The sequence below is a fragment of the Haemaphysalis longicornis genome, unplaced genomic scaffold, assembly GCF_048455015.1.
Source record: "Haemaphysalis longicornis isolate Haplotype H1 unplaced genomic scaffold, Haemaphysalis longicornis Haplotype H1 scaffold_9, whole genome shotgun sequence".
Lineage (NCBI taxonomy): Eukaryota > Metazoa > Arthropoda > Arachnida > Ixodida > Ixodidae > Haemaphysalis > Haemaphysalis longicornis.
Window position 1 is genome coordinate 125,196,563 of NW_027526460.1, and position 27,045 is coordinate 125,223,607.

The 27,045-nt window shown below is 47.2% G+C and overlaps 1 protein-coding gene and 1 long non-coding RNA gene across 3 annotated transcripts; one reads left to right on the plus strand and one right to left on the minus strand.

The window, feature by feature from the left end:
- Nucleotides 1-1,337: 1,337 nt before the first annotated feature.
- On the minus strand, nucleotides 1,338-23,420 carry LOC144153627 (uncharacterized). 2 transcript variants are annotated; one of them, XM_077685278.1, is made up of 4 exons: nucleotides 22,983-23,420; nucleotides 4,207-4,472; nucleotides 2,703-2,871; nucleotides 1,338-2,060 (listed from the first exon to the last, which is right to left on the minus strand). In XM_077685278.1, the coding sequence occupies exons 2-4, from the start codon at nucleotides 4,373-4,375 to the stop codon at nucleotides 1,553-1,555; spliced, it is 846 nt and encodes a 281-aa protein (XP_077541404.1). In that variant the 5' UTR covers nucleotides 4,376-4,472; nucleotides 22,983-23,420; the 3' UTR covers nucleotides 1,338-1,552. The 2 variants fall into 2 exon arrangements, with proteins under 2 accessions (XP_077541404.1, XP_077541403.1); XM_077685277.1 differs by having other exon boundaries at nucleotides 22,987-23,419.
- On the plus strand, nucleotides 10,381-17,094 carry LOC144151784 (uncharacterized). The gene is made up of 3 exons (XR_013318969.1): nucleotides 10,381-10,498; nucleotides 11,443-11,554; nucleotides 16,955-17,094. It is a non-coding gene; the product is annotated as an uncharacterized LOC144151784 (long non-coding RNA).
- Nucleotides 23,421-27,045: the final 3,625 nt, after the last annotated feature.

A 27,045-nucleotide genomic window follows, 5' to 3' on the forward strand; every position in this document is an offset into this window, starting at 1 on the left:
GCCATCTCGCGTGGCTCCTGGAGAGCCGTGCTCCGCATGCGCGAGGAGCAGTGACTGGACTGGACTGGATTGGATTGGAAATCGTTTTAGCAGCAGTACGCATGATAATCAGCTAATCCTAGAAAACCACGAAACCTAAGAATAACCAGCTGAACCTTAGTTCCCGCTACGTATATCCAGGAATAGCCGAGCTAAGCCACTGCTAATTTTTCTTGAGGCTTCGCAGTTTTTTTATGGGACAGACGGATTTGTGTCGGCCTTAACACCTTTGCTGTTGAAACGTGCGCTAGAAAGCATAGCCGCTCTCCGAGCAGCAAACTGAGGGTGCACGCTTTTGTTTATATTGCCCGAGGCGACTGCCACGAACGGCGGACCAGAAGTCCGCGCATGCGCATTTTGCTGCTGGAAAAAAAGTCCATTGTGAACACAAAAAGTTATCAGTGTGTTACTCCACGTCACCATTCAAGTGATACGATCAAACGGAACTAGAAGCCCCACTACAATCGCACAGTCACGTTTCTTGTCATCTCAGACTCGAAATTGGCCATTCCAAATTTTGTACAAAACAACATGTCTTCGAATAAGTTCCAAATTCTCCCACAACATCCGCCCACTAAATCGGTGCAACTCGTTTTGGCCTTTGTCCATGCTGGGTAGAAAGAAACGAGTTTTCACACACAGCGCCCCGAAAGCTTACGCATCGCGCAGGCATGCCCCTTCCCCCACCATGGCGCCGAATCCACTAGAGAAGAGCTCATCACTTTTAGTTACATCACACAACACTGCCGTCTCTCCCGTCTTCACTACCCAACAGCCCATACACCTCTTCCGCAACACAAGCAACGAAAATGGAGACTGCTTCGAACGGGAGCCTTGCGAAGATCCGTTCTCCATCATACTCATCCATGAGAATATCAATCTCTTTAATGTATTCTCTGTGGTGCGTATGTTTCACTCACGTCAGAATGCCGTCAAGATCTTTCCCCGCAAACACCAGCAGCGACCTATGGGTGGAAGCGCTGAACAGCTAAGACCTGGCCACCCAAGAGGCCTTACTTGGACGAGCTGCTCTGCCTGGTGGCCACCCAGTCTTTTTAATTCACTTGTTAATAATAAAACTTCTTTCTCTCCCTCTCTTTTTTCGGTGGGTAGGTGAACGGCTGCCCATCGCGCAAACAAGATCCTGTCCAAACAGAGCAACCAGGACGTGCGTCAGCATTCCGGCAGGATGATGAGACTCTCGGCATTCCGTGCCTGCTCATGCCTTGATTTATAATTTGACTGTCATCATTTTTCTGTGAACACATGCTCTACGCTGGCGCAGGAGACGAAAGAGGGCAGCATGGACACAGGGATACGGCACGACCGTAACAGTCTGGAACGAATTTGTATTTCAACATTGATACAAGCCACGAGAACCGGTGTGGTCGTTGAGATCAACAGCAAGTTGCTTGTGAACTGCCCCTCACTTATGAGTTTAAAAAAAAAGAAATGTAAGCACCGAGTATCACACAAAGAGAAGGTAAAAACTGGCAGTATACAGGTCGGTGTACTATTTGAAGTCTTCTAAAACCTGCAATATTTTCATCATCATGAGCAGCTTTTTCTCGGCCTTCACCGCCCTCATGTGACTGATCAATGACAACGCGAAGTGTTCGTCCTCGTCAGGTGGCTTGTGCTGTGCCATGCGGGTCAGCACGCTGTCCAGGTGACTGAGAACCTGATCCTCCTTTTTCAGCTGCTGCACAAGCTCCTCCTCATCTTTGTGAAACACATCTTTCCTCCGCCTCTTCTGCTGCTTGCCGTACGACACCGCATAGTGCTGCGAAGAGTCCTCGGGCACGCTCCATGTCGACGAAGCTTCCACCGGCTTCGTGGATACCGGCTCTGCTGACGGCGACTCGGCGTGCTGCGAGTCGTTGGACGGTGACGGAGCATCTGGAGCGCTCTCCACCGAGACCAGAGACATGGTGTCCAGGTCGCACTCGGTGTTCTCTATTATTATGTCCTCCGGGGCCTCTTCGGCTGGTCCTGCGGGGTCATGCCGGATGTGTTTCACCCTGCGGACAATGTGTTATACAGGAGTGCATGAAGACCTTAAACAGCACTATTGAATGGAGCTACAAATGTGAAGAGGGTGTTTGACGTAGGCCGAAATCCCGCGTCACAGAATTAAGCGATTTTGTCAGAAGAAAAGTAATTGACATATCTAGAACAAATATTATTAGCAAACACGCCTCTGTCGCATCCGGTTGCGCAGCATCTAATGTGCCCGGCTTTCCAAGACCAGCAAGACGTTAGTTCTGCTATACGTCATCTATGCTCTCTTTTTATCGCGCTACTGCTTTTCAGATGAACACATTCCAATCTGCCAAGCTATCCCTTCTTTCGGACTAATAAGGTTCCCTTGGCTCACAACGGGCTCACCAAGGTATTAAGAAAGTTCCAATATGTTGACAAAGACAGCTATCGCAGTGCTTGAATTACCGCGAGCTTTAGTTCTGTAGAAATAAGGAACTGCTGTAATTCTGTAGCCGTAAATACGAGGGGTGATTGTCTTCGCAAGCGTGCCTCAAAATTATTAGTGAGCCAGTTGTGCCTTCAGCCTTGGGGAACAATGTAAACAACTTATTCGATGAGTTCCGACTAGCCCCACACGTTCTTTGTGTGATATAGAAGCGATAACAAACTAGAACACTTACAGCCGCACATCCATCGTTTCCTTCAGGAAGAGCAGTTGCGGGAAGTAAGCCCACGTTATTTCACCCAACTCTTCCGCTGCCTGGCCGTTCTGTTGACAATGCTGCCGGGCCACCAAGACACGCCGAAACTTGTCCCGCAGCGACTTCCATCGCTTTTGCACGATTCCTTCTGCACGGAGAAGAAAAAGCACCGTTGGATATTCGACAACACGTAATATGTTTCGCTAAAAGGCCATGCGGTCATCATGACTATTCTTTTTTATTGGAGAGTCTCGAATGCGATAGCATTTTGGAATACCCTGCAGCTCCGTAGGTGTCTGCCGCATGCATCTACAAACTCGACCCGCCTTCCAACTTTATATGAAATCAGAAAATGGAGCTCGTACAAAAGCTGGATCGATTCCATGGAAATAGCAGTGATAGGAGTAACAATTGATGATAGGGAACACACATATTGGATTTGGGAGCACAGTCGGGTGGAGGGCGTCCTAGATCTAATTAGGTGAACCTACAACTTGGGGACCACTGGGAAACAGAATGGCTACCCAGGAGACTGGACTACAAGGGGGAGGGAGAAAGGGACAGGCGGACGGACGGACAGACAAGACGTCACGTCGCTAGTGTGCATTTGGGATGTAGGTTGCTTCCTCATTTCAGACAGCCATTAGAGCCAGATAGTCTTGGCTCTAACGGTCTGCTCGACCAGCTCAAGTCAATCTTGAGTCCTTATGTTGTTTTCCTCAACGAATGAGTCGGCTCTTGCATCTATTTTTGTCTGTTTTTGTTGTGTCGTGATGAAATTGCATACGGCAGACATAAAGTAGCGCCTTTTTAAATCAGTATTCCCAGATCACAAGTATTCGAGCCACAGCGGCCATTGATCACGAATGTGAGCAGGGCGCTTGTTGAATTGAGCCAATAGATCACCATTAGTCCAGCAGTTCTATGAGACAATTGAACGGCTATGTTCAACTGTTGGACCCTTTGTGCCATCAAAAACAACAGTTTTGGTTTTTCTACCGTAGATACAGGTCGCGCACGTCTTCATTTGAAATTATTTTTCTTTTTTATAGAAATTATTGGCTCCCATATTTGCGACGTTGTAGGCCTAAAACGCTGTTTCGCCTGCCCATTTATAACGCCTGTAACACGCTTTTTAATGCCTAATAATCCGGCCTCTAGTAATGAGTACCTATGTCCGTGCCTCCGCGTGCATCGGCGTGGGATCGTTTTGGCGCTGGCCTCAGCCCACCGACGCGCGATCTGGACTTCAAGGTAAACGTAACCTGCAAGCTATCTTGCCCGGAGTACGACGCAATGGTAAAAATGAAGAATGGGATAAAAAAAAAGCTTCAAAGTGGGCACTCCCGCGTTCCAATACACAGTGCTCAAAAACGTAGGCACTGACGTCACCGGTAACACTAACTAAACACCCATGTGCGCAGTCACCACTGCTCCTCCAGCAGCGAGTCAGAAACTCAATGGAAAGTGTTTGTGGGCGTACCTGCGTTTGGAATGCGCGGCAACAGTGCAGCCGCTACTTGAGCCCACAACTTGAGCTTTTTGAAGCGGTTCTTATGGTCCCGATGTGTGCCCTGCCACAACGCCGGACGAGCTTCGACCGCGGAGATCAGGGTCTCGTTGTCCAGGTAGTACGTAGGTGCCCCGCTCATGGTCTTGCTGAACGGCGCCTCGGCGATCTCCACTCGGCAAAGAAACGAAGGGAGTGGTGCGCCAGGTCTTCACCCGGTCGACCGCCGACAGGTCAACCTGGAAAGACGAAATTTTGGCAGTTGGCAGGCGTAACGAGAAAACACGGCTAAAGCATTGGTCTCGAGTTCAAGACCGATGAAGTTGAATCGTGCGAAATGCTCGAAACACGCGTCGGTCCGGAAAAAAATGGGAGATCCTTATTAGCACCCTCCTGAAAACCTTAACCGTTAAAAAGAGCGGGAACTTGTGTGTTTTGTTTGAGTAAGGGTCAAACTCTAGGGCGGACGCACACACACGTACACACACACACAGACATATACGTATAATTATATGAGATTATTAATAGGTTGGACAAACGTGCACAACAACGGTGATTTCTTACCTATCGGTTAGTGCCTAGGTCTTCATAAGTAGAAACCGCGATCTGTACCTTGCTCTTATGAAGACCAGTCCACTGACCGATATTTTGCACTCTTTGCGACTTTGCTTCGTTTCTAGCTAACGCACGCGCGCGCACACACACACACACACACACACACACACACACGCACGCACGCACACAAACAGGCAGACAGACACAAAACAATGAGCAGTGGGTGGCCATCTGTTCTAACAGGTCAGTTTGACTGTGGCAGCGCAAATATACATTCTACCTCCTTGAATGCACCATATACCACGTCAAGTACATTGGTCAGGCAGACTCCACTCACGATCAGAATTAGCGATCACAGAGCACACATAAAGCCCCCGCCACATTTTCGCCTAGGGACTTATACACCCCCAACACCCCTTTAGCACCCCCTCCCCCCACAGGGGCGTAGCGGGGGGGAGGGGGGGGGCCTATGGGGCTTCATCTCCTCCACCCTCCGAAATTTTGTCGTGCCGTCAGGGGTGGAACAGGGTACGTGGGTTTGGGAGCAGTCTTAGGAGCAGGCAATTTTTTTGCAGCAGGTTTGGAGAAGCCAGAACTGGGCCGTCTGGCAGGGGTCTGGCACAGGAGGCTGCTGCGCCAGCCCCCTGCCAATTAAGTTTATTTTATTTATCTACTAAATCAGGTGGAGGTTCGCCACCAGGGGACCGACACGAGCAGTCGGGCTCCGTTCCGATCCGATCACCGAATCAACGAATCTCGCATACCATCAACAAACTGCGACCACCAGCGGACAGCGGAAGTCAAAAGCTACATTTTGAAACCAGGACCGACCACCAGACTTCAAAATTTGGTGAGATACGACCTCCTGCACTTCTTTAACAGCACCGACGGCGCTAGGCCTACATTGTAAGCCAAGCCGCTTTGCCACCCCTCACAAAAATGGATTACGAATTTCTGTAGAGTTTTCATGGAGATCTTATGGAGTCACAAGAAATACTACAGAAACTCATCAGGAACTCTGAGCTTATGGAGTTGCCCCCATAAAAAGTCTACAAACTTTTTATAGCTACTTCTCCACAGAAATTCATTAAGAGCTAACTCTTCAACACCTCTATAAATATTCTGTAGAATTTCTACAGTCACTTTTCCATAGAATCTCTATGAACTTAAACAACTGAAGGCTTCTATAAAGACTGTAGAATTTTTGTTGTGACTTCCCCATAAAAGCTCATTAAGAGCGAACTCTTCAACATCTCTATGAATTATCTGTAGAATTTCTGCCGTCACTTCTCCATAGAAACTCTGTGAACTTAAACAACTCAAGGCATCTATGAAGACTCTGTAGAATTTTTGTTGTGACTTCCCCATAAAAGTTCATTAAGAGCAAACTCTTCAACATCTCTATGAATATTCTGTAGAATTTCTACCGTCACTTCTCCATAGAAGCTCTGTGAACTTAAACAACTCAAGGCCTCTATGAATACTCTGTAGAATTTTTGTTGTGACTTCACCATAAAAGTTCATTAAGCTTCCACTCATCAAAGCCTCCAAAAAGACTATAGAATTTCTACAGTTAGTTCTCCATAGAAACTCTGTGAACTTTAACTCAATTATAAGCCAGCTCCCCAGCACTTTTATTGTTTGCCATCATAACTCGTGTGTACCAGCGGCCGTCCTTCCATCCAAGCAATACGATACACGCGCGCACACACACGTACACGCGATTCACGCGTCGCGCGAGCGTCAGCGTTGATCGGCGTCGCCGCACCATCACGCAGGAGAGCTGCAAGAAGCCGCAACCACATGCAAACGCATGGAACAGGCGAAGTCATGCGTCAACCACTGCGTCGACGAACGTTGCTGAGCACGTTTCAATGAACTCGATCTGCAGGACTTTTAAATTATTTTTGATCGTTTATGAGCAGTTATTTCAATTGTTTAAATGCAGTAATTAGCATTCTAGATTTGCCATACAAAATGCACTTTCTTTGCTCTACAAGAATGCTTGCGGGCCATTTTTGAAACGTTGCAAAATGTATTTCAAGTTATCACAGTCAAATCTGAACAAAACAACACAGCCTCATGAACAAAGACGCACTTCGAACAAATTCCTTACAACTTGATGTCCTACCTAGAAGTAATGTACAGACTGCTTGATGACTTTAAAGCGTGAGCAAAACAAATTTTCAGCGCTGCCTTGCTACTGAGGTTAGTCAGACTTAAAAGGAAAGGTGTTCTGGTACCCTTTGTTTACGCCAGTACAAAATAGGTGATCTAGCTATCACCAAAAAATAACCGGCACTTTGTGTGAAGATTCGAACCTTTGACCTTCAAAACAGTAGCCCAGTAAATACCGAACCTCACGGAAGGAGGTAGGGACTTAGTGCAGAACTTCGTATTCAAGCGACATCAATTGCCAACAAGCCTTGTAAGTTTCTTTTTTTTTTTTTTTTTTTGGGGGGGGGGGGGGTCATTGTCGTCAAATATGAACAAAATATGATAGGATGATGAACGAAGACGCAATTAGCACAACTTTACTTGCTACTTGATTTAACCTGAGTGTATGTACCGACTGCAGCTTCATGAATTCAAAGTGTGAGCAAAGCAAATTTCGGGGCTGCCTTGATAGTGAGGTTACCGTCGAACGTCACTTGTAGGTTAAATTGCAAAGTACTCTGCCTTTTTTTTTTTGTCTATGATACCCTCATTGCAAAAAAAAAATAAAAAAAAAATAAGGTTTTTTCTACGATTCGAACCATGGACTTTCAAAACATAACGCAATTGCCGAAGCTCCTAACCACTCGACCACGCCGGACGGTGCGCGCGTGCGCAAGAATTTGGTACACTAACAGAGGCTGCCAACGAATATTGTCGGGTGATTCGTTTTGGTTGTATTTGACAAATTTCAGCAGTGATAACGCTTGTTTTTACCACATCGATCTTGGAGGCGAAGCCAATTATGCTAATAATGCAAGTGATGTAACCAACGCTCCCTTATTTGAGCCAAGAAAAGCAATCGCGCTTCATCGTTCCCCCTATGCAAGCTACGGTAGCCGCGAATGAAATTGAATGCGCCGCTAGATTTATGGCTTTGATAAACTTTGTTCGTTACGCACCGATCTTGCAGACAAGCCCATAATGCTAACACTACAAGCGATGTAGCCAAAGTTCCCGTATTTAACTCGCAAAAAGCTATCCGAAATCCCCGGTCTCCCCGATGGAAGCCAAGCTAGCCACGAAGGAATGCGCACTTTCGAACAGAAATAGCTTGTAATTTGCCTCAAGGCACCCGATTACCGTAGGTTAAAAAGAAATTGATTGTTTTCTGCGAAAGTAATGACCCCAAACCAGGAGATGGACATGGAATCCGGACGATGTCGTCTGCTTTCGGATGCTTCCTGGCGCTCCCGCGTCAGCTCACGTCGCCGTGCATTTGCCGACACCGTCAACGCGGGGCGATGTCGACGCGCGAAAGTGCGGAAAATGCGCTGCTAGTGGTAGCGGCTAAAGTCCCTCGATCGGCGTTTTTAGTAGCGGCCTCAGAACAAACCGTAAAATTACGGCGCCCGCAACCCCACGCCAGCTGTATTTCCACCGTAGACCCTGAAATTGCCTTAAATGCCGTAATCTACATTGTCGGTACAATTACTGTTTCCTTTAAAAAAAACCCACGCTCAAGCTTTTCTTGTATATAATTGGCAACTAATATCTGTATTTACCAATAACTTGGGCATCTATTTCGCCACGCGTTTTTTTCAAGGTGGGTGTCATTTCAGGAACTAGTTTTTCCCTCCGACGAACATGAGACAGGAAAGTGCTGCGCGGCGAGCCCGACCGTCCTATCTGCACTCCGTATCGGTGGGGGTGCTACTGGCCGTTGGCGGCACGCATAGAGATAATATACTGACTCTAGAGGGAAAGCACGCCGCTGAGCCAATGCATTGGAACCGTACGACACATAGTGGCAGACATGATACAACGATTTGAAGGTTGCCAGCTGAGCTTTTGCTTACTGAAAACGGCGAAAGCGATGGGTTGTAATCTGGCAACGTGCTACTGTGGCGTTTCCGCGTCCGGCTAGCGAAGCATGCCGGGATTAATTGTAACATGGCGGACCACTGGCCGAGCGGATTTTGTTTAGGCGGCGTCGACAGCATTGCGTAGTTTATCTCCTGTGGGTAGGTAACCGACGTGTTTTCGGTTTAGCGTGTGACTTATATGTACTGAAACTATTTGAGCAAGATGTGGCAACGCTCACACAACGCTCGCGCAAGCTTGAATTCGACTGATCGCATGCGGGAGGATGCCAAGGGATCAGCTGATCCGTACTGGGGCGCACAGAAAAATGAATCTCCGTCATGATCTCCGTGCATTTTTGCGCTGTGCCGCTTTATTTGCCATTCTGTGACTTTTTGCGAGGCGCTCAATGCTTTTCAAACGAAGTGAAGTGAACTGTGGCTTTAGCTGAATGTGAAACCTTTATTGACAACCACACACACACACACACACACACACACACACACACACACACGCACGCACGCACGCACGCACGCACACGCACACACACACACACACACACACACACACACACACACACACACACACACACACACACACACAAAAACGTTATCGCATGGGCCAACGCTGATATTGCCGGTGAGTCGCGGCCCTTTGAAGCACAGGAACGAAAGAGCGCGGTCGATCGCAGGCCAACGGAGTGGCAGAATGCATGTCAAGGGAGTATGCGAAACACAGTCAGCGGCGTGTCCCGTTTTTCTTTGTCTGTATTCGTCAAGTTATAGCTGCTTTCCACCACTTCAAAGGGAAAGCTTGCGGGACTGAATGGGCAGTGATTTGCCGCACAGAGCGCGCGAGGAGAGAACATGGACTTATTGTGAGTTATTAAAAAAGAAACCGCATTTCGTTACCTATTTTTTCGTTCTACCTTCCCGAACGTTTGTGCAAAAGTTCGAAGCACGGAGAGCTGTAAGAAGTACCATGAATAAAACAACGGGAACCGAACGATTATAAAGCTCCTTTTATTTCTCTTCCAACGGGAACGATCGCTGGCTGCCAATCCGTAGCCTGTAGTGAACTTTCGGTAGTCAAGGTCAGATCGGAATCGCTGTTCCGGCGTCAGTTCAGGGGCAATAGATAGGGTGCTTAACGTGAAGAAACGAATGACAGCCTCGCAAGCGCCCGCGGAGGCACTTGCTCAGCGCGTGCATCCGAGTTTTACCAGTTGCACACGTTTTGCGCGCACGCAGATCTGAGCTGGAGCGGCTGGAGACTGCACACACATACACACTGCGCAAGGCAGACATATAACAGGCGGAAGGGCCTTGCAAATCGAAACCAAAACTATACTACGCAATTACTTTTTGTTCGCTAATTTGAGCTTAATTACACTAAAAGTTTTAATACAGCTAGTGTTAATTACTGAGGCAAATATTTGTAACAATTTTGCTTCATTCCTTTGTTTTAGTTAAATAATTACGGAACAACTTTTTAGAAGGCTGAATACAATTGAACTGGCAACCATGGGAATTGTATCATGTCAGCGCCCACGATTCGTACGGTCTCGGACGTCTCGGAGCTCGCTTTATCCCCCTGGCGGCACGGTTGTGCACGCCTTCAACTTTCGTTGTTTCGGTGATTTGACTACCATGGATTTATCTACCGGACGAAGAAATACTGCGAAGCAGTGAAGGTAAGTGAGTACTAGTGAACTTTGTTTGCTTGTCATATGTATTTATCGTAGCAGAGTCGGCAGAGTTGCTCGCGAACTGCGGTCCGCGTAAGCGGTTAGTCCTAACGATTTCACTGACTCGCTTTGTGCGTTGCGCAGATCTGTCGGTAGACCTTTGTACCTGGCCGTTGCGTGTGTAAACATAATCAATTCTCACGCGATTTCTAGCACTGTGTTTGGTGAAGTGTGTGTGTGTCCTGTTCTGTTTTGCTAGCCGAATGTTTTGATATGAAATGAAATAAGGGAAGCTGGAGAGTGCGAATATGAGAATATGAGTGCGGGTACGATATAAGTGTGTATGCATTAAACGCAAATCGTGTACTTTTAGCATGATCTGCACTCTTGGTTTTTGTTTCGTTTTGCAGATGCCATTTTTTTTCCCGTCATAATAGTTTTCAGTTAAAAAACGTGCACAATAAATTGAATTATTGCCGTGCGTGTAGCATTAGAATAAAATAATAAACCAAATGATTTCCGAGCGTACAGCATTAGATTAGAATGCCATCTGGATGTTTTTTTCGCGTTTCGATTGAATAATTAATCTTTTTGAACGCTCAGTTTGGTCGTGACATGTTGGAATGAACAAAGTGTATGGAACCCGAGTTTATTTGTAGCGTCAGAACTACACGCATGTCGTAACTGGTACAGTAGTATGAGTAGCGCTGGTTGCGCTTCGTACTGTTACTGTAGCATCGCAAACGTAAATTAACCATTCAGAACCAAGTAAAAATATTCAAGAATGGCTGTTAAATTTGGGTCACTTACGGAATTTCCAGCTTAATGAATTTTAGTGTGCAACACACCTTGGTGATCAGAGTAACGCAGCATTTGGGATTTCGCAGGTTTAAGGCAGAGTATGATTCTGGTGTCTGGCCTGTCGTTTGCTAATAACTTACATGTTGCAGGCTGCTGACTGGTGCAACTTGCATTCAAAATGACTTGTTGGTGCGGCCTATTTCAAGGACCGAGGCTGTTTCCTCATCGGGCGCCGCCGACTGTTTGGCAGTCTATGCAAAAGTGGGTGAACACGTTTCTTTTATGGTTTTTACAGACCTCGTCTTCCTGTTACATGCACAACGGAATTTCAGTGATCTGAAGTCGTCATTTTTTCACTAGGGACTCTTTGAAGGTGTTTAAGCAATCTTACACCAGTGCGGTTTTTGGTGATTATTTGTGCAGATTAGATTTTTTCCGACACAACGTAGCACTGCGAATGCTTGATGTAGATTTACAATCTAAACAACACAAGGTACGAGCTGGCTCTCATTTGTTTATTGCACACTAAATGTATGTATATACTGAACTTTTGTGGAGACGCAGATGTGCTGCTGTATCTCGAATGATGCCAACCATTTCAAGAGGTTCTTTCGGCCACGGCAGCCAATTTTGGAATCAAAGAAAAAAAAACGAAAGTGCCGGCACTTCACTACTGCACCCCTCAAGACCAGATATAGCTTCAGCGCGTAGAACCCCCAAGTTGGATTTATAAAGGCAGATCATCCCTCTCGTCAGCCGAAGCAGTGCGCGTAATGATAAAAAAAACTTCAGACCGATTCAACTTAACAGTAGTGCCCTGCTGAGCATCCCTTCATAAAAGCTTTTATGACCTTGTGGGCTGGTTGGTATCTGCTTTGCCCTAAAATCCTAGCCCCACTGAATGGACCTCTCCCGGGGTACGTCACGCAGCGGCCATGACGTCACGGAAAGCGCACGTGCTGGGTGTGGCCGGGAGGGTGGTTGGCAAAACATTCGGACCGGCGCGCGGGGCGTATGCAGTGAGGCTGCATTCGACGCACGCAAAAGTGGAATTTTTGTTTACGTGTTGGCTTTTCTGATGCCGGTGGGCTGCTGTGCTCTCGGCTACGCAAATCTTGCGAGCAAAAACAGCGGCATCAGACTTTTCGGGTCCCCAAAGAGGTAAATTCGGCGTGTATTGTGGATGCGCGCAATGTGCCGAAGAGGCTGGCAGCCAAAGCAGCGACATGGTCTGCTCTTACTCGTAGCAACGTTTCCCATTCTCGAACTTCTGCTGCCCGTGTGTACGAGGTTTTGGCGCACGTTAAAGATCCCCAGGTGGTCAAAATTAATCCGGAGCCCTCCACTACGCCGCGCCTCATCGCCTGCGTTGCGTCGGCGCGTTAAAGCCCTACAATCAGTCAATGAATGAATTGAACTTCTGCTGTTCTCCAAAGCGCAGTAATACCGTCTACATTGGCAGTCCGCGCTGATTCGTGCCATGAAATGATCTGTTTATCAACCATCTGCTATCATGCAGCACCAGCAGAAATTTGGTCAAGTGAAATAGTGCCGGGGGTAGGGGGCTCACGGAAATTTTCTTGCTGCGAAATATTGCCATGTTTTGAGGAGGTAGAGCACAGCATTAAAAACACAATGAATGCCTAACCTGCTTAGGCGACGCGAAATAAATGTTTCGACGAGGGATCGCGATAGCCGCCTGCCGCCAGATCGACAACGACAAGTTTGGTCTTATGGGGGGATCTGTTCAAGACGAACGAAATTCATTGCTTGTAAGTGCAATAAATTTTTACCTTGAACAATTATATTCTGCCTTGAGGATGCTGCAAAACAGAGATGCTGACCGTGCTGACATGTAGCATCGTGCCTTTGGCGCGAGATGGGCCGCTCACGCGACTCGAAAAAACTCGAAAAATGTGTTTGCCCTAAGCGAACAGACTCAGTGAATGTATTCTTTTGTTGCGGTCTCCCGACGCTTTCGTATTCAGCGGGCGTACAAGGACACTAACTTTAACTATCATGAAATAATGACTACAGAAAATTATTTCAGTGCACTGTCGCAAGCTATGCGCACTAACCATATGTGGCTGCTATGTTACTCACACAATGACGATGAACCGTTTCGCGATTTCACTGGGGGAAAAGGTAGCAAAACAATCGGTCAATCACGTAGAGAACGACATCATCGCAATATTTTTATTGGAATAATTTTTGGCTGTTGCTCTTCATATTTTTGTTTCGTTGCTGCTTATTTTACTTTTTAATCCTTTCATGCTTTACCTTTCCTTTTTCCCTCGACATGAAGTCGTGTGTACGCCACTGTCTCCGGGCGACGCAAAGAGACCAAGAACGGGGATCGTATACGTACGCTGCTTGAGGCACCGCGCTTATATAGCTTAAGCAGACCTCGAAATCAACAATGAATTAGCTTTCCTTGGAATCTATCCGAACACAAAGAATCTTAAAAAAACATTCTTGGAATGCGTAGCAACAGCACCAACCTTCAGAATGACTCGTTTAGGCTGTCGCGCACAGATTAACCGAAAGCGTCGCCCTTCAGTTGACCGTACGGTAAACGAAACTGTTGCGGAGGTTGTAGATGCGGAAAGCTACATGGAGGTGCGACGGGCATAGCTAGGATAGCTAGACCGCCACCTGCAATGTGGGCGGCCAGTGACGGCCCGAACCAACGGCACATCGTTCCTTTCGGGCGCCGCGCGGCCAGGCCAGGTCGTCGGAGCAGGCGCGTTCTGCCAACCGCCACCGCACTTCGCCGCCGCGAGCGGCGCCACCCGTCGCGCACGTGCGCTTCGTGACGTCACGTTGTTTACATACAGGGAGAGGTCCATTGCTGGTCACGATTGCACGCCCCACAATGGGGAGCAAATGGTGGGCAAGTGGTCCAAATCGCAATTTTACCTGTCGCAAGTGGTCAGTGCCCATTTCCTTGGCTAAATCATTAATGCATTGTGTGACGCAAAGAGAGAAAAATAAATCTTGGTTCAACACCTTACACACAATTTTTTCTTTTGGATGCACATGGGGATGTCGGGAAGTTCGGCCTGTTCGAAACGCCTGGCATTATTGAAGCATTTGGGCACCAGCGCGATATTTCGGTGCATATATACATTCTTTGTGTTGATGAACAGCTGAGAAATAGCACTTGTTCTTGACCTGTGTTTTTGCACTTGTGAGCTTAGGTCCAATTTTCATGCTGTTTTTTTTTTCATGTTTTACAAGCGGCAATTTGCCTGGTAACATATTCTTTTGCTAGAAAACTTTTTCAAGCATCAAGCAAGTTATGGCTTTTTGCAAAATTTACTTGAAGGATTTATTGCTCTGTTTATTAGGGTTGACGGGATTTGACTACTGTATTTAATGTAAATTGTGAACACTTTCTACTCAATATTTAGTGCCAGTGTACGTTTGGCTGCCCCAATAAAAGCATGAACAGTAAAGAAAAGGAAATATTTCACATACATATTTGTGCCTGATGACTATTCTGTGGGCGTGCGAAGTTTGGTTGGTTATAATTGTCAGGTGACGACTTATCCGTAGCTGTGCACGTTGATAGGGACATTTGAAACTTAAAAATTACTCAAAAAATTTCTGTTGTCTTTTTTGCTGCTATTAAAGCTATAAATATGACAACATGCATTATCCGTACCTGTGGCTGTTCAAACTTCCTTCACAGATCTCTTCATACACAGTAAGCTTTTAGTATAGCTCCAGCTTTGAAATATTTGGTTCAATGCTTACATAAAAATTTTTGGACAGAAATCCTTGTTAGGGACTTTCACGTAGTGTGTAGCAATTGTAGTTTATTCGTCTTCATTGCGTTTCTTGCAATTGTGCATGTCTATATCCTCAGCACAAAACCGACAGGACAGAGGGAAAAGAAAACATGGGACACGCTCTGAATGTCAACTAAAATAAACTTATTGGAGTTGCACAAAAATGTATACTCAGCATGCATACAAAAAATGAGAGAAACTTAACCCAATAATGCCCGAGGCTTTCATTGGGTTAGATTTTGTTTTTGTGCATCTATTGGCGGCATATTTTTGTTTAACTTCAGAGCCTGTCCTGTGTTTTCTTGTCCCTTTGTTCTGTATGTTTTGCACTGTGGAGCTGATTATTTACCAACATTACTACAGTTGTACATTTTGGTTTGTTGGCGCTGCTCATGACAAAATAGTTCACCCCATTGCTTATTTTTGCTCTGCTTTGGCTCACGTCTCCCCACACGGACAGCATCCTTTGTTTTATTTTTGTTCTATTTGGCACCCTTTATGGCAGCACAAGGCAGGTCGTTTTCTGTCCGCTTAGTCTCCTCCTTTCAACAGTTTTTTAACCTGCATTAATTTTTTCGTTGAAACGAACCGAATATATTTAAGGAAGCTCTGTAACTTTTATTTGTGAATTTGTGTTTTTCCTTATGTCTGCCCAAGGCCCCCTTGCCAGCATACTAAGCAGTGTTGACATGAACCACGCTACCAATGGTAGTAGGTTGGAAGAGTTTTGCTTATATGTATTTCGTCTTCAGGCTGGCTATTATGGAATGTCCATCATGTCATTAGTGGTTTTTCGCATGGGAAAAAGCTACCGTGGTAAAAAACCATGAATGAAAATTTGCTCGAAGCCGTACAACACTACGTGTTGCTAGCTATAGAATACTATGCGTTCAAAATAGCTGACATCTGAGCATAAATTGTCCATAAATTACGGCAACTTGTTTCCTGCACATCGTTCAGAACAGTGGTTTTTAATGTGGATAGTATTTGGGATATTTCTCCTCTATCAAAGCGGGTGATCCACATGTTCGCCCGCTTAAGCGGGGGATCAAACTTTCCTTCGCACGTCTCAGCAATGAACGAATTCGAAAGCTAAAATAACGTCAAGGCATTGCAAAATAGCTGATGATAATTGATAGAGAGCAGACATCGAAGCTGCATAATAGCTGCTTACAACAAAATAATAAGCAGTACTTTTTACACTTAGTGAGCTTTCCTTGTACAGCAGTGGTCCTGTGGACATCTATATTGCCTAAAACAAATTGTTGGGCTTCTCATGTGTGCCAGCTACTTACAACTGCACAAGACATAACAACGGACATATACAGAGAATGAGAATGACAACCGCATAGGTGTCCTGTGTATACAGGCGCACAAGCTATTTAGGTGTCCAAACATTATTCGTCAGTGAACCCAAGTCATTGGTGCTTTTATTGGATAGCTTTTTTTGGCAGGTAACCTGTCATTCTGGGGATTCAGATAAAACTTTATTAGCCTTCAGTCATTTTTGCTGGTGCCGAACGTCTGGTGACATGAGGTGGCTTTTTATACTGAGAGATCATGTATATGTGAGCAAAATCTTTTGAATTACTACCACTGCTGGTACGGTTCATGTAAAAATAATTTAGCACACATGCAACCTTAAAAAATTCAAGCTATGACACAAGTATTCAAATGAGAATTAGTGTATTCTTGCTAAGAATTTATCATCAAATTAGCATTTAAGGAAATTAAAAATGGGCTAAATATCAGCATCGAAGAGAGTCAAACTAAAAACAGAACTTCAGCAAAAAAAGGATATTTAAAAAAAAATGTTACTTTTGATATGTTGTATTCTGATATCAGCTTGCTTTTTCTTTCTTTCCAGCCTGCACATGTGCCAAGTTTGCCGTGCCACAGCAGCTAATCAAGGCGACCCTCCTGTCCGTAGTGTTACGGAAAATCAAGGCTGTCGGTCAGTCAGCTGCATAGTTCTGTCTCAGAATTAAATCGATCGTGAGTCGCTGAGTTTTGTCTCTGCTTGTATATTTCAGCAGCTTTGACTGGCTGGCCTTTCAGCTAGCTGTCGCTGTCTGACTAAATTTATGTGTGACTATCAATGCTACCGATTTACATATTGTGACTGCCAAAAATGCCCCTATTTTGCCCAATAACACTTACTTGCAGCAAAGCGTAAAATGTGTAATTATGTATCAATTTGTCGACCTAAAATATTCATGTAGTTCAGGAAACCCATTACAAAAATGGCAAGAACACGTCAGGAAGTACGCAGAAATAAATGAAGAAGCTCCGTAAGAATACGTCATGAAGTACATAAGATGTCATCATAAAAGCCATAGAAGTGCATCGAGAAGTACACAAACCTACTAAAAAGGCTGCAAAAATACATCAGAAGTTCTACAGAAAATCACTCGTCAAACTCTCTACAGAAACTCCATGAGAAGTGCATCAAGAAGTACGCATGAATGTACGTAAAAAGGCTGCAAAAATACATCAGAAGTTCTACAGAAAATCACTCGTCAAACTCTCTACAGAAACTCCGTGGCCAAATACTTGTTGAAACACGTCAAGAGCTCGTCGAAAAAATTCTTCACAAACTCTACAAAATCTCTACACAAGAGGAAGACAAAACTCTACAGAAATACATCAAAAACACCACAGGATTTTTTATGAGGGACGTAGTTCTATGAACATCGCCCTGCCACCGACAGCCAGCCGCGCTATCAACATGGAGATCGACCCGCCCAGTGGGAAAGCGCTTCATCCTAACCCACGGGTGGAAGTGACCCAGAACGACTACCACGAAGCAGACTGTTGTGTTGTGTAATGTAGTTCTGTTCATGTCACCAGGTTGCGCACAATGCTAAGGTGGCCAATTTCCAGCATCATGGGTGAATTAAGTGTTGGCTGTGCAAGGTGTCAGTGCTACCGAGTCTACTTGGAGCCACATTTGGACTGTGACATTCTCTCATCTGTGCAACTGCAACCTGGGGATGTTGTGTTGTGCGACGGTGTGCTGCCCCTTTTTGGGAGGAGGGGATGTTGTGTTGTGTAATGTAGTTCTGTTCATGCCACCAGGTGGCGCACAAAGGTGGACAATTTCTAAGGTCCCTGAGGGACCTTAGACAATTTCCAGCATCATCATCAGCAACCGCAAACCCGGTTACAAATATCGTGTAACAAGAATAAAGGCTCTCTTTTCCGTGGGTACGAGGTAGCGGCTGCATATCTCCGCCACGTATGGTGACTCGGTGGGCGGCGGATACAACACAAACCTCCCGTACTACGCAGGAGCCGGCGTCGCGTCCGGCCGTGGCCTTGAAGCCACAGCAGCAACGAAGCCCAAGGCTACCCCCCGATAACTATACAGTCGTCTACAGGCCCAGGATAGGCCTAAGTGTCGCCAAGGTAACCACCCATGAAGTGACTGTAGCCCTCGATGAAAAGTGCGAAATTCCGCTTGCCAGGTTCTGCAATCTCGTCACACTGGTGCTGCAAGCAACGCCGAATGTTATCGTCGCGAGCAGCGCAGACCCGGAGCTCACCATCATGCTTAGCAACATCGACACCGTGCAAGTTCTGCACTCTGTCTACGAGTTCTTCACCAACAAGAAGCCACCACCCGACACGTGCCGCGGGGTGATACACGGGCTGGAGGCGCCAGTGACTGCGACCAACCTCCTTGAATTTCTGCGAGCCAACAAGCCACTTCTACTCCACGCACGCATAGCCATGTCCCGGAAAAAGACAATGCGGAGAGAAACTGAATAACCTCTCGCGCGTTTATTCTGAAACAGAAAGGGGGGGGGGGGCGGGGGTTTGAATGGTTCCCGGACTCCATAGGTATAAATGTTCAGTCATGAACAAATGCAATGCGAACACGCAAATATGACCAAAGCCCACAAATAGCGCGATTTCCTTCCATGCAATGCAAAATTACGCCTTTCCTAGTTACTGTAACAACGTTTGGAAATGGGGCTTTCCAAATACAGCAACAGCGTGCCATTATTGAAACTCAACGAACAGCATTTTTCACATCTGCATGTTCTGGTTCAAATTTTTGTGTTCGTATTTCATTTGTCCATGACTGTACAGACTCCCAAATTTTTAATAATATAGCGGGAGCGACGACCGATCGGCATGTCAGCGCCTTATCACGGTGTTCACCGGCAAAATAACCCGCCGCGGTGGCTCAGTGGCTAAGGCGTTGCGCTGCTGAGCACGAGGTCACGGGTTCGATTCCCCGGCCGCGGCGGCCGCTTTTCTGACGGCGGCGAAAAGCAAAAACGCCCGTGTGTACGAGATTTCGGCGCACGTTCCCCAGGTGGTCAAAAATAATCCGGAGCCCTTCACTACGGCGCGCCCCATCGCCTGCGTTGCGTCGGCGCGTTAAACCCTACAATCAATCAATCAATCAACCGGCAAAATAGGAGCACTATCTGTTGTGGGAGCGTCGTCTGGTCCGCCTTCCTTCTCGGGCAACACACCCATGTTTTTCTTATCTTGCAAGGCCGTTTCGCTACCGCCAAAGGTAGCTAAGCAGCGTGGGGCACAAATTCATTCCGATGCAGTGGCAGGGGGTGTAGTACCACTTTCAAGGAAACAGCGTAGCAGAGGACACTCATCTCGCTGATGGCGTTCGATGTCGCGCCAAAACACACTGCACGAAAACCAATTTCACACATTGGGTTTCAAAAAACTACGACGACGGTGATGATGATGATAAGCGCAAGCACATCAAGTGCCTCAAGAAAAATACACGCTTCCTGCGGTCGGAGTCGAACCTGGGTCCTTCGCGTCATGAAGCCATCGTCTATCCGATTGCGACATCCCGACACGGTAGAAGCAGTTTGGTTTTGGACCCTAGTTTTACTCAAATTTCCAATCACCTTTTTTGTTTTATGTTTTCTTATTTTCATTTGTATTTTTTTTTCCCGTATTCGAGCGCTCCGCCCTGCATTGGCGATATAATCTTGCGCCTTTTTTGCGCCTGCTTTGTGGATATCTGTTGTGCATGTACAAGAAAGATGTCTCCTTCATGCCAACGAATTGCCGTTTCCGATCTCTTTTTAACCTCTTCGATCTCCCATCCCCACTTCCCCGTCTCTCCTTTCTTTTCTTTCCCTTTGGGCTTAGTGATTTGCCGTGGGCTAAACCATCCCTAGTGTTTCTTGTGCCACCCCCATTGCGGCGGTCGATACAAAAGTCAGGCGATAAAAATGGTGCAATAAACTAAACAAGAACCGCAAAGCAATGACAACCTAGTTTTGCACCGCTGATGATGCTGCTACAGGCCAGTACGCTTCAATTACGGTTACGCGAAAATCCTGGCAACGCGTGTGAGAAACCTGGGAAACCTTTTCCATAGGCCTCCTGCGCTGCCCAGGGGGCGCTGCGCAAGCGGCTTCCGGGCAGTACTTCCGGGTAGTACAAAGCTGCGCGGGTCCCATAGGATCCCATGGTGACAGAAGCAAAATGAGCTCGACGCTCCCGATTATTTTGCGACGTGGTCACCAGCTCATCCCCGAGGCGTCCGATCTATTTCAGCGATCAACTTAGCATTAGGGGAAAAAGCTTTGCAGCGCTAAACACGTTTACAGCGCCGACGAAAGTGCCGGGACCGTGACGGCGTCTGCTACTCGCAGGTTTTCCGATCGATGGTCGTACGAAGTGAAATTTTAAGTAAAATTTCTAGTTTAAACTAATACTCTAGGTGACAAAGACTTCTCAAAAACCGTCGATCAAAAAAGAAGAGTGACGCAATCGGCGATGATCGCGCTTTAAAAAGCCAGCGAGTCCGGCGGACCGCAGGCTCGCTTGCTGCGGTGCGCCGCTCTTTTGCGTACCTGCACACTATGCGTGCACTTTCATTAAACAGTGATCGCTTGCGTCGCCGTTATGAATACATGGTGCAGCGTTAGCTTGCCGTTTTGTTGCGTGTCTCAGTGACAAAATACCGCGACCGTCAGAAGCGTGAAATCTGTTTTGCGGTTCCGAAATTAGTGGTCGGCAAACTAAGGGGCCGCTCGCTTTCCTTGTTTGCTCTCACTTAACTTAAATACATTCTCAGTTCGCACTTAATAGCCTAGAATGAGGGTCAGCCACGGCCGAGTTCCATGCGGAGGACACGGCGGAGGGCTGGACGGCAAATCGGGGGGGGGGGGGGGGGGAGGAGGAGGAGCAGGAGGGGGGCTTTGAATGCAAAGAGAAAAAATTCAGTGAATTTCTAATAATATTTGACAATAATCTGGCGAAGTGTGAAGATGGGAGGCAATTCAACTGGAGGACGCCAATTCTCTGTTCTTGTCTCGCTGTCTAACTCCATTTGAAGTCAAAACTGTCGTGTCGGCGTTCAGATTCGACGACCCCTGCACTAGAAAACCAACACAGTCAGTGATGATCGTCTGTAAATATTCGGGGCCCCGCGCCGTGTATGCGGCTGTGTTATGTTATGCTGTGCTATGTGATGTTATAGAAGTACACATCTCTGCAGGCAGCGGGTGTGTGATTTGGTGCGTGTTTTGCGTCCTTTAATAGCGCTTAATTTGTTTATTTTTGTGCTATTGCCCCACCTACTCGCTAGTATACATGTACCCTGCCGTTCGTAAATCGTGCGGCGTAAAACGTGACGCAAGAATCATTTAGTTTGCGAAAATACGAAACAAAATTTCCACTCGTTTCAAAGGCGGTGCCAGGCCAGCAGTGTCAACTGAGTCGGCTGCGGAATTCTTGCGTTCGCTTGCATGCTCCCGATGAAGCAACCTCTTGCAGTTACCTCAGGATATTAGATGAGCAGCGTTCCGTGTTTATGCTACTCGTGAACTTTTCTTTGTCGACCGCACGCAAGGAGAAAAAACTGTAACTGTCGTCAAACAGTTAAACCACCCGACCTGGCGATACTGTCCCACGCCGCGACCACCGCGACAGCTCGCTCAAAAGAAAGCCGACAAATCGGCTTCTTTTAGCAGATATTATTTTATTTAGCCTCTGCAACTACTTTAAGGGCTATTTCATACAGTATACAGTCATTTAAACACGCCACAAAGCGCCCCAACCAACTTTCACTCTAGCATGTAATTCAAAACACATGGAGGGCGGCGAGGGTCGTCTGCTTTTGTACTACCCAGAGGCGTCGGCCGCTAGGGGCGCTGCATGTCGCCAAAACTCCAGCGCAGGAGGCCTATGGTATGTGGCCGCACAAAAATCGGTACTTTATCCGCTCGACTATGTGACCGCTTTCGGCGATGATGCACCCTGCATTGTGTGCAAAGGCACAGTCGGAGGATAAGCTATTTGACAGCGGTCCTCTCGATTTGTGTTAGTCTTTAGGTTTGCTTTGTTTGCGAAGTATACGGTTGATCGCTCACGTCTTTCCTTTCACTGTGTTGGCAAAGCTGTGCTCAGCGCACAAGAATTCGTGTACGCACAGCAGACAGCGCATAAGATGAGCTTAACCACTTCTTTCAGGACCGAAGGAAACAAGAGAGGATGAGTTTAATTAAACAGTGCAAAACACCCCCCCCCCCTCCTCTCCCACCAATGAACCGCACTGCCCAAAGTTACTGAAACAAACCTCGTTCCAGCAACATTTGTACTGCTTTCATCACATCACGCCCATTATATATATAGCAAAGCATGTCGGGATCACGTGACACATGCATGTGCTTCAAAATGCAAGTTTGGCCCACAATGTGAATATCCGAGAATTTTCTACGCGGCGTTTAGTGCGGCGATCCTTGTTAAACGAGCCCTTATTCGGCGCATTAAACACAGCTTCCATTTTTGAATTGGGGTCTAATCACGTATCCCCTTCTCTATCCCAGCAACTATCATGCAGACACTCACGACTAGCCAGGCGAATCCACCGCGGCAAGAGCCAAGGAAAAGAATCTCACGTACGCTCCGTCGTTGCAGCGGTTGTAGCGCCGCCGATGTCAGCGCAGGCCGGCGCCGACGGGTGCGGCGCATACGAGCCGCCGTCACAACAAAGGCAGCGGGCGCGTCGCCCCTGACGAAGCGTGGAAAGTTCGCTCGCTTCGCGTCGATCCGCTGCTGAAGCAGGCGTGGTTACCGGAACAAACGAACGTGTCCTCTTGGCACAGCCGCAACCTTTCGCTTCAACGGAACGGAATTCGGACACGAGCAAACGCAAAACACCGAGAGAGCAGGCGAGCTACACGAGGCGCGTCGAAAGCTGGCGCACAGTTAACCGTTTCTGCGTGCGCCCGCGCAGCGCCTCCCAGCGTCGGCGCCCCCATCGCGTCGTTGCGCGTCGCCCCGAAAACCAGTTTGGACTGGGCGCGCTGGCTGGCGACCGCTGCCGACGCAGCTTTCGTGCCGGCGGCCGTATCAGAGCACACGCAGGCGCGCGCAAGCGCAACGCTTCGGCTTTTTTTTTTCGGCTGCGCTGGCAGCCGCCGCCGCCGTCGACGCAGGAAGGGGAGCTCCTGTCACTCGCGCCTCGCGCAAGAGGCGCGCGCTCGGGCGCGCGTCTGTCGGGGATCGGTGCCCTTTTGCTTTTGACGGTTGGCGCGGGAGGCACGGCCGCGTGCAGTGGCTCGATTTCCAACGCTTGATCCCTCGGTCACTGAAAGAGCTCGCGAGCGTTCCGACTACCATGACGCTTGCAGGAGTGCCGTTACATAGCGATATATTATTCTAGCACCTAAGAAAAAAGCACTTAATCACAGAACGTAGCTAGGATGTTCGAAACCAACCCCCCCCCCCCCCCCCGACATTTCGTCCAGGCAACGTGTAAGCGCATGCTAGCATTCTTTTAGGGGCAAAGCCCCTTAGGGGCTGAGGCTGTTGGCGTCTCCTGTCGCCGTCGTCGTAATCGTTGTTCGTCTCATCTAGTCACGGTACTAAAACACCGGGAAACTAGTTCACGCCTCGCGCTACAACGTAACGCGTACTAAAAAGACACCGGGACGCTCTTTTAAGCCACGCGCTGGAGAGCTTCGAGCTTCAAAGACAAGAGACTTTTGCAGCAAGGCTGTATACCTGTACCCCCTAACGGTTTCATCTCCGTTGGCAAAACTCCAAGGCGCCAAGAATACACTTATCCACTGCATGCTTCACCCCTCACCAAGTTTCACGTTAGTTGGTTTTTTTTTTTTTTTTGCCAAACTTCTACCTCCATATAACCCATTACCCCCCCCCCCCCCCCGAAAAGTTATCCCCAACAGACGTTTTGCCGCCAGATGAATTGGAGGGAAATGCACAGCAGTTACAAGTGTTAATAACAGAAACACAAACATTCCTCGGGGCTCCGAAGTCTGCTAGCGCGCTTCGAAAGCGAAAGTATTAGGACTTCCTCTGGCACTACCATTTGAAGATTTCTTTGCTGAGCCTGCCACATAGTGGTTGCTACGTTGCGTATCTCTCTTCATCTGGCGTAGCAAGCCCCTGTCACACGGGTACTTCCAATCGCGATTGATTCGATCCTGATCGAGCTCAATCCGGATCTGGCGCTGCTACACGGCAGTTTCAATCGCGATCAAGCCCAATCCCGCTCGAACTCAATCATTATTAGCTGGGCTGACATCGCCCGTTTCATTGAAGTTTGTTCTCTGTCTCTCTCTCTCTCTCTCTCTCTCTCTCTCTCTCTCTCTCTCTCTCTCTCTCTCTCTCTCTCTCTTATTCGTGATAATTGGTGAGCACGTGGTAAAAACCCTACTGTGAAGCTACGCATAGGCTTCGGAAGTGTTTTGACAATCCATGACGATGATTATTTTTAAGGCTTAAGGACGCCTTCTACTCTTTTTCTGCTATTCAAATTTTGTGCGCGCATCTTTGCGGCTTTTCTTTTTGCATTTTGTGGTCGTGGAAAACAGATTGTGTTTTATTATTTCGGCGTCTGAATAGCTATCTATTTTTCATAATGGCTGGTCACTTCATCACTTCAGTTACTTCAGTTAAAAGAAGTCGGGTTTTACATCTTAGCCTTCCTTTATATCCACTCCAAACATCCTACATAATGTAATAATTAGGACTATTATTTGTTTGTTTAGGGAAGAGCAAAGGTACACTTCGCGTGGCGCTCGGAAGGTACTTGCAAGTGCCTTCACGCGTGATACAATCGATATAGTGAAGACAGTTGTTGGAAGGAGATCATTTACTCCCCCTTACATGAACTGCAAAACTCTAATTTGTCATTGGAAAGCTTCAGTAACAAGTTATAAAATGTAGCAGTAACAAGTTATAGAAACGAAACAAAGCGAATGGGGAATAAAATAACGATTAGCCTTGGAGGATGGGACGTGTTTTCTGGCAAAAGGGCTCAGACGTATTGAACCTCGTGCTTTAGGCCACTTCAGCGAGTATCTTTTTGGCACTATAACTTCTGTAATATGCGCCAAGTCCTAGGGGTGCGTATGTGCATGTGCGTGTGTGGGAGGGGGGGGGGGGGTTGAGCCCCTTCGTTTTAACGAATTAGTGGCCCAGCTTCCTCGTTTTTAGTACTGAGCCCCTTTAGGCTTAGCCCCGTTTTAGTGGCTGAGCCCCTTTGATTCGGGGGGGGGGGGGGTCCAGCCCCCCCGACCCCACCCCTTCCGGAGCCCCTGAAGCAACGAATCTCACACCGGACAGGGCGCGAATCACTTCGAGCGGCAGACTGCCGGCACTTCACGCCACCACCTCACACTGCAACACGTGCGATGCATATGTTGCAGTGTAACACCCGAGGCCCCTAAGCCCTGGTGACCCAGCGGCAGTGTCCACGTTTCTGGCACGGATACCCCTACAATCAATAATAGGAAGGAAAACAGCAAACCCTTCTGCAATCAATACTGTATGCGGAACTTCTCAAAGATTACACAGATCAGGTACACATATATCGCCTCCTTCCCCCATTTCCCTCGCCCTTGGGTGAAGTGGCTCGCAACACGCCCCCCCTTCCCCCCCCCCCCCCCCCCCATCTTGTTTTTTCCGAGGACCCCGAAGAACAGCTCAAAGGCGCTCTCCGCCGGCGCACGGACATCAGCCGGGACCCGACCTCAGGGAGACACTTTGTCACCTCATCAACATTTACAGAGTACTGTGAGGTGCTCCCATGAAACTAGGGAGTTTTACTAAAGCTCAGCGGGCTGCCGACCAACGGAGCGGAGAGAACGAGCGGAGCCCTCTGAATCCCACCCCAGCGATGCAGAAACATTTATGTAAGGGTACATAAAGTTTTCTCTCTCCCACCTCCCTCTCAGAATCAGTGTTCGATAGGCGATAGTCTTTCTTAGGTCTTATCAGTCTTTAAAAGGCGGAAAAATAGCCCGAGCATACGTGAAACGCGACCGTTATTCTAGACGACCGTATGTATATATATATATATATATATATGTATATATATATATATATATATATATATATATATATATATATATATATATATATATATATATATATATATAGTAAAAAATGGGTATAGCTTCTAACAAAACTGTTTATTGGTCGACGTTTCGATCGGATGCCGATCTCTCTCAAGAAAGCATCCGATCGAAACGTCGACCAATAAACAGTTTTGTTAGAAGCTATACCCATTTTTTACTATTTGCTACGGCAACCAAAGACAGCCCTTCTCGCAATCAAAGTATATATATATATATATATATATATATATATATATATATATATATATATATATATATATATATATATATATATATTCGCCTTCCTCGACTACCTAATCTGGCCCTGCTCCGCGTTTCCTGTGTCGGCCTACCCTCTACAACGCTATGCCTCGCGATGCCTCTCAAAATGGCCCTCCATTTGAGGACCCTAATTTTCTTGCAGCCCCTAGGCTGTTCGGAGTAGAGAGTGGTCTCTCAAGATTAGTGTGGACTGGGGTCTACCCCCGGTCGTTAAAATGTTCCTATAAGATATGATCTACCTTAGCCTAGCCTGCGCTTACTGAAGGGAACACCTGTGTAGCTTTGGTGGGAACATCACATCTTTATGGTTCTA